The 17598-nt window shown below is 41.9% G+C and overlaps 1 protein-coding gene across 3 annotated transcripts in view; it reads left to right on the forward strand.

Moving 5' to 3' along the window:
• PRELID2 (PRELI domain containing 2) overlaps window positions 1–17598 on the forward strand; it is a 59258-nt gene that overhangs the window by 13173 nt on the left and 28487 nt on the right. For all 3 annotated transcript variants that reach the window (XM_036314404.1, XM_036314405.1, XM_036314406.1), the window contains exons 3-5: window positions 1861–1934; window positions 3780–3940; window positions 17036–17141. In XM_036314404.1, coding sequence (XP_036170297.1) covers window positions 1861–1934; window positions 3780–3940; window positions 17036–17141 — 341 coding nt within the window. The remainder of the gene's footprint in view (window positions 1–1860; window positions 1935–3779; window positions 3941–17035; window positions 17142–17598) is intronic.

A 17598-nucleotide genomic window follows, 5' to 3' on the forward strand; every position in this document is an offset into this window, starting at 1 on the left:
TCAAAACAATGTATGGGATAGGTATTATGGTTACTTCTGTTTAATGAATGAAGAAACCAAGGTAGAGAGAGAGAAATAACTTGTCCAAGTTTGCATGATTATATCCTGTAACATATTCATATATCATTTTAGAGATGGCAGATGGTTAATAGCATGTGTGTGAGATGTGACTGTAAAGTGATCGGTTATGGTGCCATAATTGTACTTACTGTGTTTCAGTATTGACAAGAGCAAGTGATGATATATTATGCTTGTGTGGCCTGTTGTTGTCAATAAAGTTTTATTGGTACTCAGCCATGCCTGTTTGTTTATATTTTATTTATGGCTGCTTCCTGGTGACAACAGCAGAGTTGAGCTTTTGCAACAGAGACTGTAAGGCTCACAAAACCTGAAACCACCTGGCCCTTTACAGGAAATGTTTACTGACCCTGGACTAGAGTGTAAGAGTCTTTTCTCTGTCCCTCATATCTCCTGTGGAAGCGTTTTCTCTCTCAGTATTTGAACTTGAGACCTGGGCACTGCAGGGAACTATAATGATGGGCACAATCCATCTCTAAACCTTTGGAGACACTCTGCCCCCAATGTGACATGTTCCAGAGCCTTTGGAGTAGACGTATGATGGTACTTTTCATTACATGACGCTGAGGCCTCTGTCCTCGGTGAACAGAAAACAGTCTTTTGCTTGTGAGGTTATTTTCTGCACTTCCACAACTTCTATAAAAATATTAAAAAACACACATTTTCTCAGGTACCAGCTCTCAGTGTGGGAGAAACTTGTTATTTGGCAAGTCCTGATTTCAAGTCCTGATTTTGTTACTATAACCTAACTTCTTGGAGGCTCGGGCTCTTCATCATTCAATGGGAAAATAATAAACCTGCTTTTAGGTTGTTGTGAAGATCAAATGAGAGAACAATGAGCATATTCCAGAGTGGCAAAGCAACATTAATTATAATTTCCACCATCGACCAGGGCATCTTTGCCTGTAGGAGTGGCTAATCCATTTCAGTACGTGTGCTGCAAACATTGGATGAGATGGCAGGAGGAGTGCTGATCGGCAGAGAAGACAAATCAGTCTCTTATCCTGTCAACAGCTTCCCCTCAGAAGCTTGTTTGCACCAAGGTTCAGGGCTCCTGTAGCCAGAGCCGTGGGAAACCTCCTAGGAGTGTGGCCTGGTCACGGGAATTCACAGCGCAAACGACAATGCTGCTAAGTTTATCTTTTTCTCTAACTTTTTCTGAACTCACATTTATTGAGTGGTTTCATTCTTTCTTTTCATTTCATTTCTTTCTTTCTTTTTTTTTTTTTTTACATTCCTGGGGTTCTGGAAACTTTCTTCTAAAACAGTAGTTCCAGTCTCGGGGAGTCTGCTCCCCTTTGAGAGAAAGGTATGCTGAATAAAATTAATTATAAGTTTAAATTTTGTAGCCAGAAATCTGGGCTTGAAAACATGTTTGGTGCAGAAGATGGTAGAATTAGATTCTCCATTTTTTTTTTTTTTTGTTAAACTATTCTCTTTGTTGGAGTTGAGCAGGGGACTCACTGGCCATTGTCATTGGAGTGTTGACATTGATAGTTCACAGCAGTGAACAATTTGTGATCTTTTATCCTTGACGCTTTAGAATGTGCACTTGTAAGTAGCTATTTACACATATTCCTTGATCACAGATAAGTGTACATATTTGGAATGATTTGGCCCAGAAAAGTGGTCAGAGACCCTAAGTTTTGAGTTAAATGTTTTGTTTGTTTTTTAAATTCTACATATAGGAAATGGAGATAGACATTCAAAGTTTTATTGATCATAAGACAAGCATACATTTCCTTAAATATTCTTTTGAGTGTAAAATTTTTCTGTTTCTAGATGTGTCAACAGGGATCATCTATAGAAAGAGGATTGCAATCTGTCGGAATGTGGTTCCAGAAATTTTAAGGAAGGTAAATTCATTTCAAAACGTTAGTAGCTTTGGTGTAACAGTGGGTAATTTTATAATAGTCATGAAAAGAGCATTTTCTGATGGAACGGAGCGTTAGAACTTTTCCGGTTCTCTTGCCTCATCGCCCTTCAGAGAAAGAAAGGTCTGTTATATCCAGCTTCAGTTTTTACCTCCTTTTCATGGACCCCTGAGGGCCTGCTGCCTGGAGCCATTTTCACTACCCTAGAAACCAGTCTGAGGTCAGGCATGAGAAATAATGCTTAAAAAAAAGATTTTTTATTGGTTTCATAGAGAAAGCAAGGAAGAGGGAGGGAGAGAGAAACATTGACGTGAGAGCAAAACATTGACTGGCTGGCTGCCTCCTGCACGCTCCCTGCAGGAGATTGAGACTGCAACCTGGGCATGTGCCCCAACCTGGAATCTCACCAGCCACCTTTCAGTGCATGGGATCACACCCAACCAACCGAGCCAAACCAGCCAGGGCCAGCCTCAGTTTTGGCAGATGCCCCTGGAGATAGTTTTTTTCCTGTCTAGTTCTGTGTTTTTCTCTTTTGTGGATGACTCTTAGTGGACATAGAGCTGGTCTGCACTTATTTTAAAGATACCTCGGACATTTGACATCAAGTGACCATCTTTCCTTATCTGTCCATGGTTAGCTGTGACTCTTCAGTAAGAGTGATCACAGGTGGGCAGACGGTAGATATGCTGTCAGATCTTTAGTGGGAGAGGAAAAAGCTTCAGTTCTGCTTCACTCTCAGGGAGGATCGTTATTCCAGGGAGCAGATGCTCTCGGTGCTCTCCGTAAGCCTTTTTGTGTATGTTTCTGTAAAGTGATGGTGTTGATGATGAAATCTTCATGATAGCAAATTGTTTTCTCTCCTTGAAATCCTTCAGCACACTGGTGATTGTTGGAATAAAAGGTAAGTGGAGATTTAAATCACATTGCTTGAACTGTAGAGAAATTAGCGACAAGAGCCTTTTTAGAACCATTAGGAAATACGAGGAGAGCATCCTGATTCACAGTTTCAGAAGCGTCTCAGATGGTGGTTTCAGCCCGGAAGTGATTCTGCGTGTGACGTGGAGCCCAGCTGGGCTCCTGCCCACGAGCTTGGAAATGCCATCGCTGTGCCATCTGCAGGAAAAATGGCGGCTTCTATCACTTCTGTCACATTCTTTAGTGGAAAGAAGGGTGATATGACAATGAAAATGAGCTTTCTTTTATTTTCCAGGTGGTAAAATGTGTTGCAATTTGTGCAGCAAATTCTTACTAGCTTTTTCCGCCAAGTGCGTGCCCTGCCTGCCTTTGACCTATATACATGCTTTGAATCTATTATTTAAAAAGGCATTCAACTTTGTGTTGTATCTCAATTCTTAAATAATTTAAGGACACCTCTAACTTGTACCGTTTTGCCTTTGCAGTTTTCCATGTCTCCTCCACCTAGGAAAGCATACATTTCTAGGTATAGACAGAGTTTAAAATGAAGAAAATATTTTACCTGATATCGTCCTGTACGTAAGCCCATAGTGGGCCCAGTTAGAATCCGTCAATTTAAGAAGGCCATAACCAGCCCTAGAGGAGACGCGGAGGAGGGTGATAATTTGCTTAGTGCTTAGCAGTTAGGGAAATCAGGCCAAGGACTGAACGGCCTGCATAAATCCCGGGCCATTTGCACATCCTCACCAGCACTTAGTAAGGTCATAGTATGTTTGATTATCAAGGACTTATAGCCACATATTAGGATCATTTCTCCTTTTAATTGTCCAAGACTGAGAGCACTTCTGGGTGCAGTCTTTATGTAGCCTGCTCTTCCGAAATTGAGAAAGCTGTCCTCCCTCGGTTGAACAGGTGAGCATTTTAAAGATACCCAATATCCAGTTAGAAGAGGAATCATGGCTCAATCCCCAGAAAAGAAGCATGGCTATCCAGAGTCACTGCCTTACGTGGACACAGTATGCATCCATGAAGGAAGAGTCTGTCTTCCAAGAAAGTATGGAAAATCCAAATTGGTAAGATCTCCTCTGTGTGTGTTTGCATGTGTTTGCGTGTGTATGTGTGTGTGTGTGTACATGTAGGTTGGGTGCAGGGATGCACAAATGAACACATGTATTAAAAAGCTATAATGTACACTTATAACCTATATGATCTTATTAACCAATGTCACCCCAATAAATTTAATAAAAAGCACCTATGATTTCATACTTATAACCTCTGTTTACTTCTCACATAAATTATACATTAATTTTTAATCACATAGGTAATTAATGAGTAGATTTCCCTATGGAGGGAAAACGGCAGAGCTCACCTCCTTTCTGGCCACCCTGTTCAATCCTGGTGTCTCTGCCTTCTCCAGAGGCACTGAGTGTCATCACTGAGCTGAGTATTTTTCTAGACTTTGAAGAGATCCCTTCAGGTACCTACCTGTGTACTCACAAAGCCTGCATAGTATGGTCTCATATATCTGCCTTTACATACATGCTTTCATTCTGTGTGAACCATTGTGCCCTTATCTTTTTTGCTTAATTAGAATATTTCTAAACTTTATCCATAACATATAAATATATACGTATATACATGCCATATTCCTTTGAACTATTGTGTCAACTTCCACCTTATGATTACACTGTATTCTATTTAGCTTTTTCCTTTTTGACAGATGTTCTGGTGGTTTCCAGTTTTCTTTATTATAAACAGTACTGCAGTATTGGTAAGGCATATGATCCTCATAAATGCCATATGTGAATGTTTCTCTAAAGGAGAAATTTTAATTCTCAGGTTTATTGAGATATTATTTACATATAATAAAATTTATTCTTGCCCTGGCTGGTTTGGCTCAGTGATTAAAGTGTTGGCCTGTGGACTGAAGGGTCATGGGGTTTGATTCCCAGCCAAGGGGGCATGCACCTCGGTTGCAGGTTCGCTACCTGGCCCTGGTCGGGGCATATGTGGGGGCAACCAAATGATCTTCCTTCCTTCCTTCCTTCCTTCTTTCCTTCCTCCTTCCTTCCTTCCTTCCTTCCGTCCTTCCTTCCTGCCTTCCTTCCTGCCTTCCTTCCTCACTCCTCCCTCCCTCCTCCCTCCCTCCCTCCCTTTGCTCTCCTCTCTCTCTCTCTCTCTCTCCTCTCTCTCGCTCTCTCCTTCTCCTCCTCCTCCTCCCTCATCTCTCTCCCCCTCCCCTCCCTCCCCTCCCCTCCCCTCCCCCCCCCCTCCCCCTTCTCCTTCCTTTTCCTCCCCTTCCTCCCTCCTCCCTCCTCCTCCTCCTCCTCCTCCTCCTCCTCCTCCTCCTCCTCCTCCTCCTCCTCCTTCTCCTTCCTTCTCCTTCTCCTTCTCCTTCCACTCGGTCTGAAAATCAATGGAAGGGATATCCTGAAACAAAAGGATTGCATGGGAGGGAGGAGCACCTGGATAAAAATAATTGGAATATACTTGCGAGGAAGAGGTACTACACACCTTTTCCCTCTTCACCTTGGTGCCCATTGTTTTTGTCATGCTTTGGAAGCAATAGAAATTTACCAATGCAAATGAATACAGGGATCTCTCTATCCATGAGAGGCCTCCCATGGGATAAGAGCCAGGAACTGGAAAGCTAGCAGGAACAAAGGCAGCCTCATGGTCTCTTGTCTTTCTATACCTGGCTCAATTGTCTAACAGTCTGCAGCCTGCTTTATTCCCACAGCCCACCTAGCTCCTCTAGACTTCTACAGATTCTCATCCGATGCCACAGTAACTGGCTAGGTCTTGGGTAGAATCCCACCTCTGAACTATAATTATATGCCTTTGCACAATTTACTCCACTTCTCTAAGCCTCAGTTTCCTCATCAGTATGAAAGGGATAATATCCCTACCTCCAAGGGTTGCTGTGACAGTCAAATGAGAGTAGTCAATAAATGTTACTGTCTAGTATTACTACCTTTATTGTTGCTGTTATCAGAATCTTAAAAATCCACCTGAGTCTCATCTTTAGCATGTATTGTCTTACTGTTTATAATTGTTTCCATTAGGCTGCAGGAAGATGCTGTGTGTTGTGACTTTGAGTTTCTTCAGCGCACCATCTCGGGGAAAAGAGCTCCTCAATCCAAGAGGCATGGTGGGGAGGGACCCTTCCATTTTAGGTTCAGCGTGAGATTTGAGCACTGGAGGGACAGCATCCAGAGTGAATGCAAGCGTTTAGCAGGGACCAAATCCCCTGTGTTCTGGTTTTCTTCCTGGTCCGTGCCGTGACTGTGGCTGCCGTAGACCCAGGGGCATCACGCACGGAGCTCTGAGGAACTACCTGTTTCCGGAGTCAGAGATGTTGGGCCAATGCACGGCTTTCCCTTGGACGCTTGTCCCAAGTCGGAGAGTAGAAATAAAAAAATAAAAAATTGACAGCCAGCTCTTGTAGGAATGCGCTTTATTTAATATGTGGAGCAGGACACAGGCATTTGCTTTTGCTAGTGGAGAATGGAGTACATCGTTTTAATTTCTCAGAAGGCGAAGTCGTGGTTTCTGCCCTCTGAAACCTTACCTTCTGAAATAAGCGTATTCATTTCTTATGATCTGGGGTTTGCTTTCCTTCTTTGAAATATATTTGTTAGTTTCTTATTCTTTTATTAGTTTTTAATGGACTATGTGGGAATATAATGGATATGCATTTGATCTGTCTTTAATAATGGACATTTACCTTATCCAAGTAATGCAATTCTAAAAGATAATCATTTTATAAACGCATTTTCTTGAGCGTTGCTCTTTCACCATAGCTGTTTGGGCTTTTGCGATAAGTAGTAAGGTTTCTCTTATCTGAAGCTGTCACCGCCAGTGGAGACTCACTCTGTTTATGATGTTGTGAGCTGGGGGTTTTGCTTTTGAGTAGCAGAACCACTCTTCCATATTCAGCATTGAGCATTCTAATGCCAATGTCTTCACCTTCCCATGTCTTAAGAATTTCTGCTTATCCATTGTTGCTTACAGATCTGATTTCTGAGATTTCAAAGTGCTCAGCCTAGTAGAGTATGTATTAATCACATCTGATATGTTGATTCAATTTTTGTAAAATATCAAAAAGACATTTCTCCTGAAATACAGTGAAAGAAACAAGCCAAAGTCAAACCTTACACACAGATTAAATGAATGGGATGAGCAACTGTTCTTAGTTCAATGAATTTCCCTTATAATTGAAGTTACTCATATGAATAGTCTTTATTCTAACAAATAAGGTAGGTAACATTTAGAAATTTTTGTTTTTCAACTCCTGGATTAAAACATCCCAAGTTTCGAATTTTCATCTGGTGAATCACAAATAGTATAATGTGCGTGTTTAAAGGGGCTAATTTGGGGCATTTTTCTTTGTGTATCTATTTTTTTTCTTACTCTGAAGTCTTTTATTTGTTTCCAGGAGTAAATTGGACACTTTGTTAACTTTCATGTGTTTAGCACTGGTCTTTTTAGTTGACTGCCAAACCTGCTTTCACTGCGACATGAAAATATTCTGGCTCTGTTAACTTTACTTGAGTATTATTTCTAATCTCTAATCCTGGTGATAAAGAGCTTGAGGGTATAATTATCTAATAGCCTGAGTAAATATCACTGTATTTGTCTCAAAACATGACTCCCTGTGCTCACATCGACCTGGATTCCCAGGCCTTTTCTGTGTAAATATGACATCTGGGCAGGAGCCTTCTTTTTGGCTCAGTAAGACTGCTCTCCAAAAGATACTTGCTTGCCTTTTATGTTTGTGCTCACGTACCAGGTCTCTGTTTTCCCATTCTGCTGTACCTGACCTTCAGTGTGTACCTAGCACTGTACTCGGCTCGTAGAGGAGGCTCCGTGGCCATTTGTTGAATGATTGACGAATGACCATCTGCTCAAGGAGTTACAGATAATGGGCTGAAGTGGGCACGAAGGGAGGGAACGTGAAAAGGGATGGAACCAACAGGTGGGGCAAGAGCAATTGGGGAAAGTCCAATAGGATTTGGTAGGAAATCCGATGTAGAGGGAATCTGGAACCATTCATATGGAGACCTAGTGATGGTGTTGCTGCTTGGATGCTGGCATGCTGTTTGACTCTGGGCAAAAGGGATAAAGCTGGCCGAGCTCCCTCACAGAGTGATGTAAAGGTTTAATAAGATAATAAATGGAGATCTTCCTCACTTGGAGGGTATAAGGCACTAGATAAATGAAAGTTGTTGTTGGAACTAATGGTGAATATAAATGCTGTGTTCAAAGTGGGGTGATTCCTTAAAGTACTAACTTTGAAAAATGGAGTAAGCTGTTTTATTGCAAAGGCTGGTGATGATTGAACTGGAAACAATGATGTTCAGCCAAGAGAGCATTCTGTGCCATTTCCAAGTAAGAGCTTTTGAAATATTTTAGTGAATGCCTCTGGATATTTTTTCATCCTCCTACCCTTTTTTTTTTTGAGTTGTGTATTAATGCAGGGCTCAGGGAGAAGGGTAAGCCTGGAGATAATTCTAGTCCTGTTGGCTTGGGCTGACTCCTGGAAATCACTGTCTTAAAAAAGTCCTCCAGCCCTAGCTAGTTTGGCCCAGTAGGTAGAGCATCAGCCTTCAGACTAAAGTGTCCCAGGTTCGATTCCAGTCAAGAGCACATGCCCAGATTGTGGGCTCGATCCCCAGTAGGGGCTGTGAAGGAGGCAGCCAATCAGTGATTCTCTCTCATCATTGATGTTTCTATCTCTCTCTCCCTCTCCCTTCCTCTCTGAAATCAATATATATATTTTATCCTCAAGTGAGGATAAAAGAAAAAAAAGTCCTCTAGGTAAATCTGTTGAGCAGCTCAGTTTGAAAGCCCCTGATCACCTGTCTGTACCCTGTGGGCACAGGGGTGAGCAAGCATCTAGCTGGCAGCCCTTTTGGAGCTCCCTTCTGTGCAACATTCCTGCCAGTCTCATAAAGCATGAGCAGCTGATCATCTGGCTCTCCAGCAAACAGTGAACACTTTTCAGCAGAAACACCCTGTTAGAAAGTAGCAAAACTCAGATTAGGGTCCTCTTAAATTTATGCAAGAGAGGAATAATCAGTGGAAGTAAGGATGAAGAAGGGAAGCTTGAGTTGGATTCATGCCAAAATGTGTTATGTTTTCTTATGGAGCAGATGCCATTTTAACCTTCCTTCCTTCCTTTCCTCCATTCCTTCCTTCTTTCCTCCCCCCCCCCTTTTTTTTTTAAAGTTTCTTGCATCTGTAGTAAATAAAAAGTTTCAGTATTACAAATTATATTTTAGTCCTGGCTGGTGTTTCTCAGTGGTTAGAGTGTTGGCCTGTGCACCAAAGGATCATGGTTCAATTCCTGGTCCAGGGTGCATACCTGGATTGGGGTTTTAATCCCCAGTTGGGGTGTGTGCAGGAGGCAATCAATCAATGTGTCTCTCTTGCATTGATGTTTCTTTTTCTCCCTCCCTCCCTTCCTTTCACTCAATCAATTGAAAAAATATCCTTGTTGAGGATTAACAAAAAAAATTACAGTATTTTATTAACCAGGCAAGGATCCTATGCAGAACAACTTAGAGGTCACGAGACAATAGACAGAACCCGATGACAGTCTAGTTAGTTTAAGGCTCTGCCTTCTCCATCTTTCTAAGCACGACTAGTATTCGTAGCTAAGCAAAGAGATGGAAAATAAAACTGACAAGCTGAGTTCAGTTTCCTGGTTTGCATTTATGGCTGGAATGCTCTGTGCTGGAGGCATTTTGAGGCATTTTCTGTGCTGGAGGTGGAGGCTGCTGCATTGAATATGCATCTGACCTCAAGAGGGTTGTAGCGGTGAGAGGAACTGAGGAGTGGTCAGCCCTAGCTTGTTCTGTTTGATTCTCCCCTCTGCTCTGGGATGACTCAGCGGCCTCATGTCTGAAGTTAGGAAAACCCTCCAGCCCTCACATAGGTCAAGATTGGATGAATCTTGCTCTAAGGATTCTTCATTACATTGAAATAGAATGCTTCCTCTTTTTTCACGTGTATTCCATGTTCATAGTAGAACCGTTACAAAATACGCATAAGAAAGAAGAACATAACATGTTCATGCCCTCTTCAGGTATGTGCTCTTTCTGGTCAGTGACCCTAAAGAAAACCACGTTTGACCTCCATCCTTATAGATTAGTTCTGCCTGGGGTTGCTCTTCACAGGGATGGGACCGTACACTCTGTGCTCTGTTGTCTCAGTTTTCTTTTGCTCAGCATCCTGTCTATGAGCATCATCTGATATGTATTGATAGTTTGTTCTTTCCCCATTGCTGTGTAGCATTCCACTGTGGGAGCATACTATAGTTGGAGCAATTTATTTACTCATTTTTACAAACATGAAATCATCCTGTATGTGGTATTCTGACTTTTACATGAATTGATGATTACATTTGGGACCATCTTTCCTTATTAAATATGCCATTTTAAAAAATGATGTATTTGTGGCTGATTACATGTACTTATTGGATAAAATATTTTAGTGTGCTTTATTAACATCCTAATTTGGGGGCATTTGCAATATTTGCATGATTTACTGTTATAAATAATGATGTGGTGAATGTCTTTATAGGCTGGCCTAAGTCCTCTTCTAATCTAAGATTATTTGCTTAGGCAGTATTGTTAGAGGTAGGTGTTATGTGTCCAAGGGTTTGCGTATATTTGAGGCTTTTATTAGATATTGCTAAACTGCAACATGCATTCTTAAGCGCCTCAGACAACTCCCCAGGGCATGGCAGTTGGTAGTGTTGTGCAGACCTACATCTCCAGGGCCCAGTGCAAAACGAAAATCCAGAGTCCCTTGTTCAAAAATGGTTAAGAATTTCAAAATAGTGATAGGAGGGCAGCCCTTCTGACAGCTGTGCCTGTGCGGCCACGTGGATCACACATCCTGGAAGCCAGCCCTGGATGTGAGGCATTCACCGGTGGGACCGATATCCCGACACCTCCTACCAGACCAGTTCACAGACTGCAGGAGATGTCACCACAATAAGAATATCTGTGGAACCTTCATTTCCCCTCGGACACTTTGATTAAATTCCATCGTGAAAACAATTAGGCAAGGTTCGCCACACCTAAGCAGTCAGTACCTCAAGGACAGGCTCTTACTAACAGCTCTTGTTTTCCTGGAAACTGCTGTATTTAGGATTCGGAGCTGGTGATTCCATGCTCTGGGAATTAGTTCCTGATACATATTTCCTCTGAACTATGTTATTTTCCCCAGTCCAGAAGGAACCAGAATTTTAAATGACCCCAAAGTAGGAGACCGATGGTATAAACTGCCACTCACTTTCGCAAGGGTGTTCAAAATTTGAGCTGTGCTGTCTTTGTTGTGATTCCATTGTGTCCTATGTTGAATTATGTCCGCCTGTGAACCAATTGATAGAAGTGACTCAGATACAAGTGAATGAGTGAATGAGCCTCCTCTTTTTTAAAAAAAAATATATTTCTTTATTAATTTCAGAGAGGAAGGGAGAAGGAGAGAGAGAGAGAGAGAGAGAAACATCAATGATGAGAGAGAATCATTGATTGGCTGCCTCCTGCACACCCCACACTGGGGATCGAGCCCGCAACCCAGGCATGTGCCCTTGGCCTGAACCGAACCTGGGACCCTTCAGTCCGCAGGCTGATGCCCTATCCACTGGGCCAAGCCGGCTAGGGCGAGCCTCCTCTTTTTACATAATTGTCCGGTTACTGTGGGGCTTATCTCTCAGCCAGGTGAAGGCTGTCCCCTACTGACTTCAGCAGGTGGGACTCTTAAGACATTTGGTTCAATTCCCCTGACATAAGTACTGAGATGTACTATCACTTTCTCCCCTTCTTTTGCTTCTTCCCTTCTTTTCCCCTACCCTCTCTTCTTTGCTCCATCCTTGTGTTCCTAATGCATTATTGATTTTCTACCATATGCTAGTCATTGCAATTGGAATTGATGCAGCGATGAAGAAAAAATACAGGTACAACCATTCAGAAAAACATTTGGCATAAATCTATTAAAATAGAAAGTGTGCCTGTCCTGTGGCCAAGATATTTAATTGCTAGATACTCTAGAGCAGTGGTTCTCAGCCTTCCTAATGCCGCGACCCTTATACAGTTCCTCATGTTGTGGTGACCCCCAACCATAAAATTATTTTCGTTGCTACTTCATAACTAATTTTGCTACTATTATGAATCATAAGGTAAGTATCTAATATGCAGAATGTATTTTTATTGTTACAAATTGAACATAATTAAAGCATAGTGATTAATCACAAAAACAATATGTAATTATATATGTGTTTTCTGATGGTCTTAGGCAACCCCTGTGAAAGGGTCGTTCGACCCCCAAAGGGGTTGTGACGCACAGGTTGAGAACCGCTGCTCTAGAGACTCTTGTGCACATATATACCTGGATGTATTATGCATATTTTCATTATAGCACTGTTGATAATAGCTCCAAACTGGGTCAATTCTAAATGTCCATCTTCAGTAGAGTGGATATATAATTTGGAGAATTTTCAAACAATAGAACATTATGCAGCAATGAGAATGAATAAACAATAGCTACATGCAATAATATGGATTAGTCTTAGCTGAGGACATGGGCTTTATTCTCTGCCTTAGTAAACAGCCAGAGACGACATCAGTGTGTGTGTAGGACACTGACTCTGAGCAGTGTGTGTGGTAGAGTTCCTACTGGAGACAGGGACCCCATTGGGAGGCAGTATGGGGGTCCTGGGGAGAGAAAGCCATCAGGTAATTAATGAGACTTTAACTGAAGAATAAGCCAGAAGTTAGCATAGTCCTGTGTGGAAAATGGTTCTTGGTAGCACAGAGCCTTTAAAGAATAATTTTTATTTATATAAAAATGATAATCAGGGTCTTATTCTATATAATAAAAGGGTAATATGCAAATTGACCCTAACAGCAGAACGACCACTGGACCAGTCACTATGGGGCACACTGATGACCACCTTTTGGTCTCTTTCCCTGGCCAGCAGGCTCTGATCTCCTGATGGTGAATGAGGAACTGGGGGTGGGTGGCAGGGGATGCAGGTAGCACCAGGCCAAGGCCCCTGTCCCGCCAGTTGCCCCACACATAGAGGGTGACCTGTGGCGGGGGTGGGGCCGGTGAGATGGTGGGAACAGCCAACCTTTCGGTCCCTTCCCCCGGCCGTCAGGCATCGATCACCTGATAGCGAACAGGGAACCTGGGGTGGGTGGTGGTGGGGAGTGGGGCCAGCTGTGGGCAGCCAGGGAAGATGGCCATGACCGCAGGCCAGGTCTAGGGACTGTACCTGTGTACGAATTTCGTATGCCGGGCCTCTAGTTATTAATATTTTTGGTGATTGGCAAATAATACATATTTATTATAGAAAATTAGTAAGAAGAACAAAGTAAATAATGCCTATAATTCACCCATAAATTTTCTTGTTAATATTTTAGTTGTCAATTTGTTGAAACTCAGCCATTAGCAGTCACAAGGGAGAGAATGACATTGACTGTTGAGAGATGTTAGGAAGAAAACAAACACAACCTGTCAATTGATTGCATGGATCGATTGGAAAAAGAACCATATAACATGTTGCTGAGATTTCTAAGGTCATAGACTTGGAGGACGCTTGTGTCATTTACTGAGGTATGAGCAGGACTGGAGTTTTGAGGTTTCAGTAGAAAATGAATGTGCATGACATCAAGTTATATGACCTTGGGCAAGTTCTTTAGCTTCTCTTTACTATAGTTTTCTCAGTAAGAGATAGAACAAATTTTAGAGTAACAACCTTAGAAGGTAATATAATGTCTGATAGAAAATATACACTGTTACTATGCATTTCTTTGAAGAGTCGGTGTGACCTAGGTATATTACATCATAAAGGAGATGCAGCCCTTTCTTTAGGCTTAACAGATAAAAGACAGGTATAAGAAAACTAGAATCTCCTATGTCTCTTTAGGGAAACAGAACAGGGCAAGCTTGGGCGTGGGAGAAAGTCTTAGGGCAAAAGGTACAAAGAACTAAGGGTACATAGTGTGGGAAAAGGGAAGCCCTCAGGTGATTAATGAGACTTTAAGTGAAGGATAAACCAGAAGTTAGCATACTCCTGTGTTGAAAATGGTTCTTGGTAGCACATAGCCTTTAAAGAATAATTTTTATATAAAAATGATCATCAGGGCCTAGTTGTCCATTTGTTCGTGCATTCATCAATCTATTCATCCCTCCTTCCCCTCCTCCTCCTCCTCCCCCCCTTCCTCCTCCTTCCTCAAAAAGGGCTGAAATTAAACTGTATATTGTTGTGCAACCTGCACAGGAACTTACATAGAGGCTTCTCTAACATGAGGGATTTAGGTTAGCTCTGTGTAGTAAGAAGCAAATACAGTATCTGATGTGCTTTGTCAGTGAGTTATTTAGGGAAAGTGCAACGTTTTCTTCTCTGGCAATCTTGAAATATAATGGAATAAACTCATTGATGGCAAGGGCAGGACCCTGCTTCACTGTCCTGTTATTGTCCCATATGTGGGAAAACTCTGAGCATGATTTTCTGAGCATGCACTTCTAAAATGGGTGAAAAGAAATATCGCTTAGAATATGATGTGAGACACTTTTATTAATCCCTCACCTATAATTGCGTTGAGGACTGAAGAGTGCATCTATCCCAAGAGGGTAAGACTGCTTAACATTTCATTTTTAAATATTAAAATCACTGTTAAATTCTACTCTGACTAATCAGGAATAAAGACAGGAAAGATTAGTGTCACATGAGCAAATCATTTTAAATAGGCTTAAATCTAAGAGGTGGAAGCTGCTTCGCCTAGCTTATAACTATTTGCCTAGACCATTTATATTGGATTGGCTAGAATAACTCTGTGTGTGTGTGTGTGTGTGTGAGAGAGAGAGAGAGAGAGAGAGAGAGAGAGAGAGAGAGAGAATCAAAGTCAAAGAGAGAGGAGACAGAGTGTTCTGAAGGCTTTGTTCTTCTGTGTGTATGATCTAAATGTAGAGTCTACTAATATAAGAGGATTGGAGAGAAGGTCTAATTAATTATTAGATAACTATTGGGATTGGGGAAAAGGTCTAATTAATTAAGTTAGATAACTATTGTTACCAAAATCACAGCTTTTTGGATCCATAATTTTCTCTGACCATTTTTATTAGTGTCAGTAAATGTGCTTGTATATGCAGGCCTGCGCGCGCGCACACACACACACACACACACACACACACACACACACACACACAGGAGGACATGGTTCCTATCTCCTTTCCATAGAAATCTAAGAAGGTAGGGAAATTACTTCCTTTGTAGACTCTTTTTGATTGTAAAAAATTTAAATTCATTCATTTAGTCATTAAACAAATGCTCCTTGAATTCATTGAGGTAAGCACTGTGCTGAAAATGGGGGAGAGGAGATTGTCCAACAGCATAAGTAGTGACAACAAGCCTTTTAGTCAGTGATGCACCGGTAACTGTTCCTCTGTACCTATTACTTGGTGGCCTCAGAGGAGAAGTCCTTGTTGCCTCCAGGATAAAGTCTTACCTCCTCAGCCTGAGCAGACCATTTGCAGTGTGGTCCCCAGTTGTCTTTCTAGCCTCATCTGACAGCTCCTGTGCCCATCATCTCCAGTCATTCCTACGGGGAGAATTCGATTTCTTTACAATCAAAAAAACTCAACTAACTATTGGGGCCTTTCAGAAAAGTAGTGAGTCCTTAGCCCTGTTTCTTCTGCCTGAGTCCTAGTGGTTTTCCTGTGGTGAATGCTCTGCCTGCATTGGCTGATGGGACACTCACTCGCTGGTGTCTGTCTGCAGACTGTGGTGCTGTAATAAGCCGTCATGCCTGCCTTTGTTCCTAGCAGCCTCCCAGCGTCCAAAACGTAAGGGGACTGCCTTCCCCTTCAGCCTTCTCAATAGGTGGGACAGAAAAAAGTTCTCGGGCAGCCGCCATGTAAAACCAGTGTTGGGCGTACCTTTCGTTCTTCTTTCTTTCTCCCAGTGGAGCAGCCAGGAGTTGGGAGTTTTCTCCTGATGGTGTGCGCTGTGCTGGGTGGATGGGGGCCATGGTAGGTAAATGCAACCAACTTTCTTACTCACTCTGATGCAGTTCTGCGTGGCTTTGCAATCACAGGGCAGGTGCTGGAACCTCTTAACTGGTTTGTGGAATTTTTACAAAGGCAATTGGGTCCTTCTATTGTTGTTCAGTCAGTGTCTCCAAGGAGGAGCGAGGGCCTGCGGCTTCCCCTTCTGCCATCTTTCTGACATCATTGTGAAGTGTGACCCACACCTCTGCTTTATGAATTGGAGATCATTAATATTGGTAGAATTTAAATAGGGTAAGAAGTCATTCCAGGCTTCGGACTTTCCCGTCTGTCTGTCTCTCTTTAGTAATGGGGCTAACATTTAATGAATGCTCATTGCACGTCAGCAGCTGTCCATGTTCCCGTTATATGCATGAGCTCATCTACTTCTCATAGTAGTTGGAAGAGACTAGGATTGTTCCCAATTTACTCATGAGGAAACTGAGAGAATAAGTAATTTACTCTAGGTCACACAACTGATCATTGTCTCAGACTCAATTTTAAAAAGCCATTTTATAGCATGAAATTATTCTACTATTTAAAATTAATATTTAGAATTAGTTAAATTTATTTATTGTGGGTCAACTAGAGCAACTTTCTAAAGATTGACTATCCTATCATGGAATTATTTACTCGGCGTGACTACAAATCCTGTGTTCTGCAGTTGTTAGAATAATGCACCCATACATTTTCACTTCTCCCCACCTTATTGAGATGCAGCTGACATATAACATTGTATAAGTTTAAGATGTACAATGTAATGATTTGATATATGTGCATAATGCAAAATGATTATGGCAATGAGGTTAGTTAAGGTTCCATCACCTCCCATAGTTTACTTTTTTTGTGTGTATGTGTGCTGAGAACTTTTAAAATCTACTCTCCTAGCAACTTGAAACAGTATTCCCTAGTTTGAATAAGACTGTTGCTTCTGTTATATAATTTGTAAGTCTCTACTGAAACCTTTTGTTGTAACAGGCAATTATTGAATTACTATGGATATAATTTTGTGGTGATTATAAGTGGTAATTAGGCTTTGGAAATCCCTGAGGTTTAAATATCTGAATGTAGAATGACATCAAAGATTATATTTTTGCTTTTTGCAGGACAGAGTTCATTCAAAGAGGCAGGATTTCAATCACAGGGGCTGGCTTTCTCAACTGCATTTTGGAAACTTTTGCCAGCACATTCTTAAGACAGGGAGCCCAAAAGGTAAGCCTGTTTCCATTTGGAACCGACATTAATAATTTTTAGAAACCATAGATATTCCCATTGGACTCTTGAATAAAGCTCCATATACATACATATGAAGAACAAAATACAGTTCATAAACAAATATATGCCAAAATAATCACCCTCACTAATCCTATATAACAAAAGCCTAATATGCTAAGTGTCCAACCATTCGACAGTTCGACCAGTCACTATGATGTGCACTAACCACCAGGGACAGACCCTCTGACTGGTAGGTTAGCTTGCTGCTGGAGTCTGGCTTAGTGGGACTGGGCAAAATGGACTGGACACACCTTGGAGCCCTCCCGCATCCCCTCCCTGACCCCAATCATGCACCAGTGGGGTCCCTTGGCCCGCCCTGCACCCTCTCGCAATCCGGGACCTCCTCGGGGAATGTCAGAGAGCTGGTTTCAGCCCGATGCCCACAGGCCAGGCC

The sequence above is a fragment of the Myotis myotis genome, unplaced genomic scaffold, assembly GCF_014108235.1.
Source record: "Myotis myotis isolate mMyoMyo1 unplaced genomic scaffold, mMyoMyo1.p scaffold_m19_p_6, whole genome shotgun sequence".
NCBI lineage: Eukaryota > Metazoa > Chordata > Mammalia > Chiroptera > Vespertilionidae > Myotis > Myotis myotis.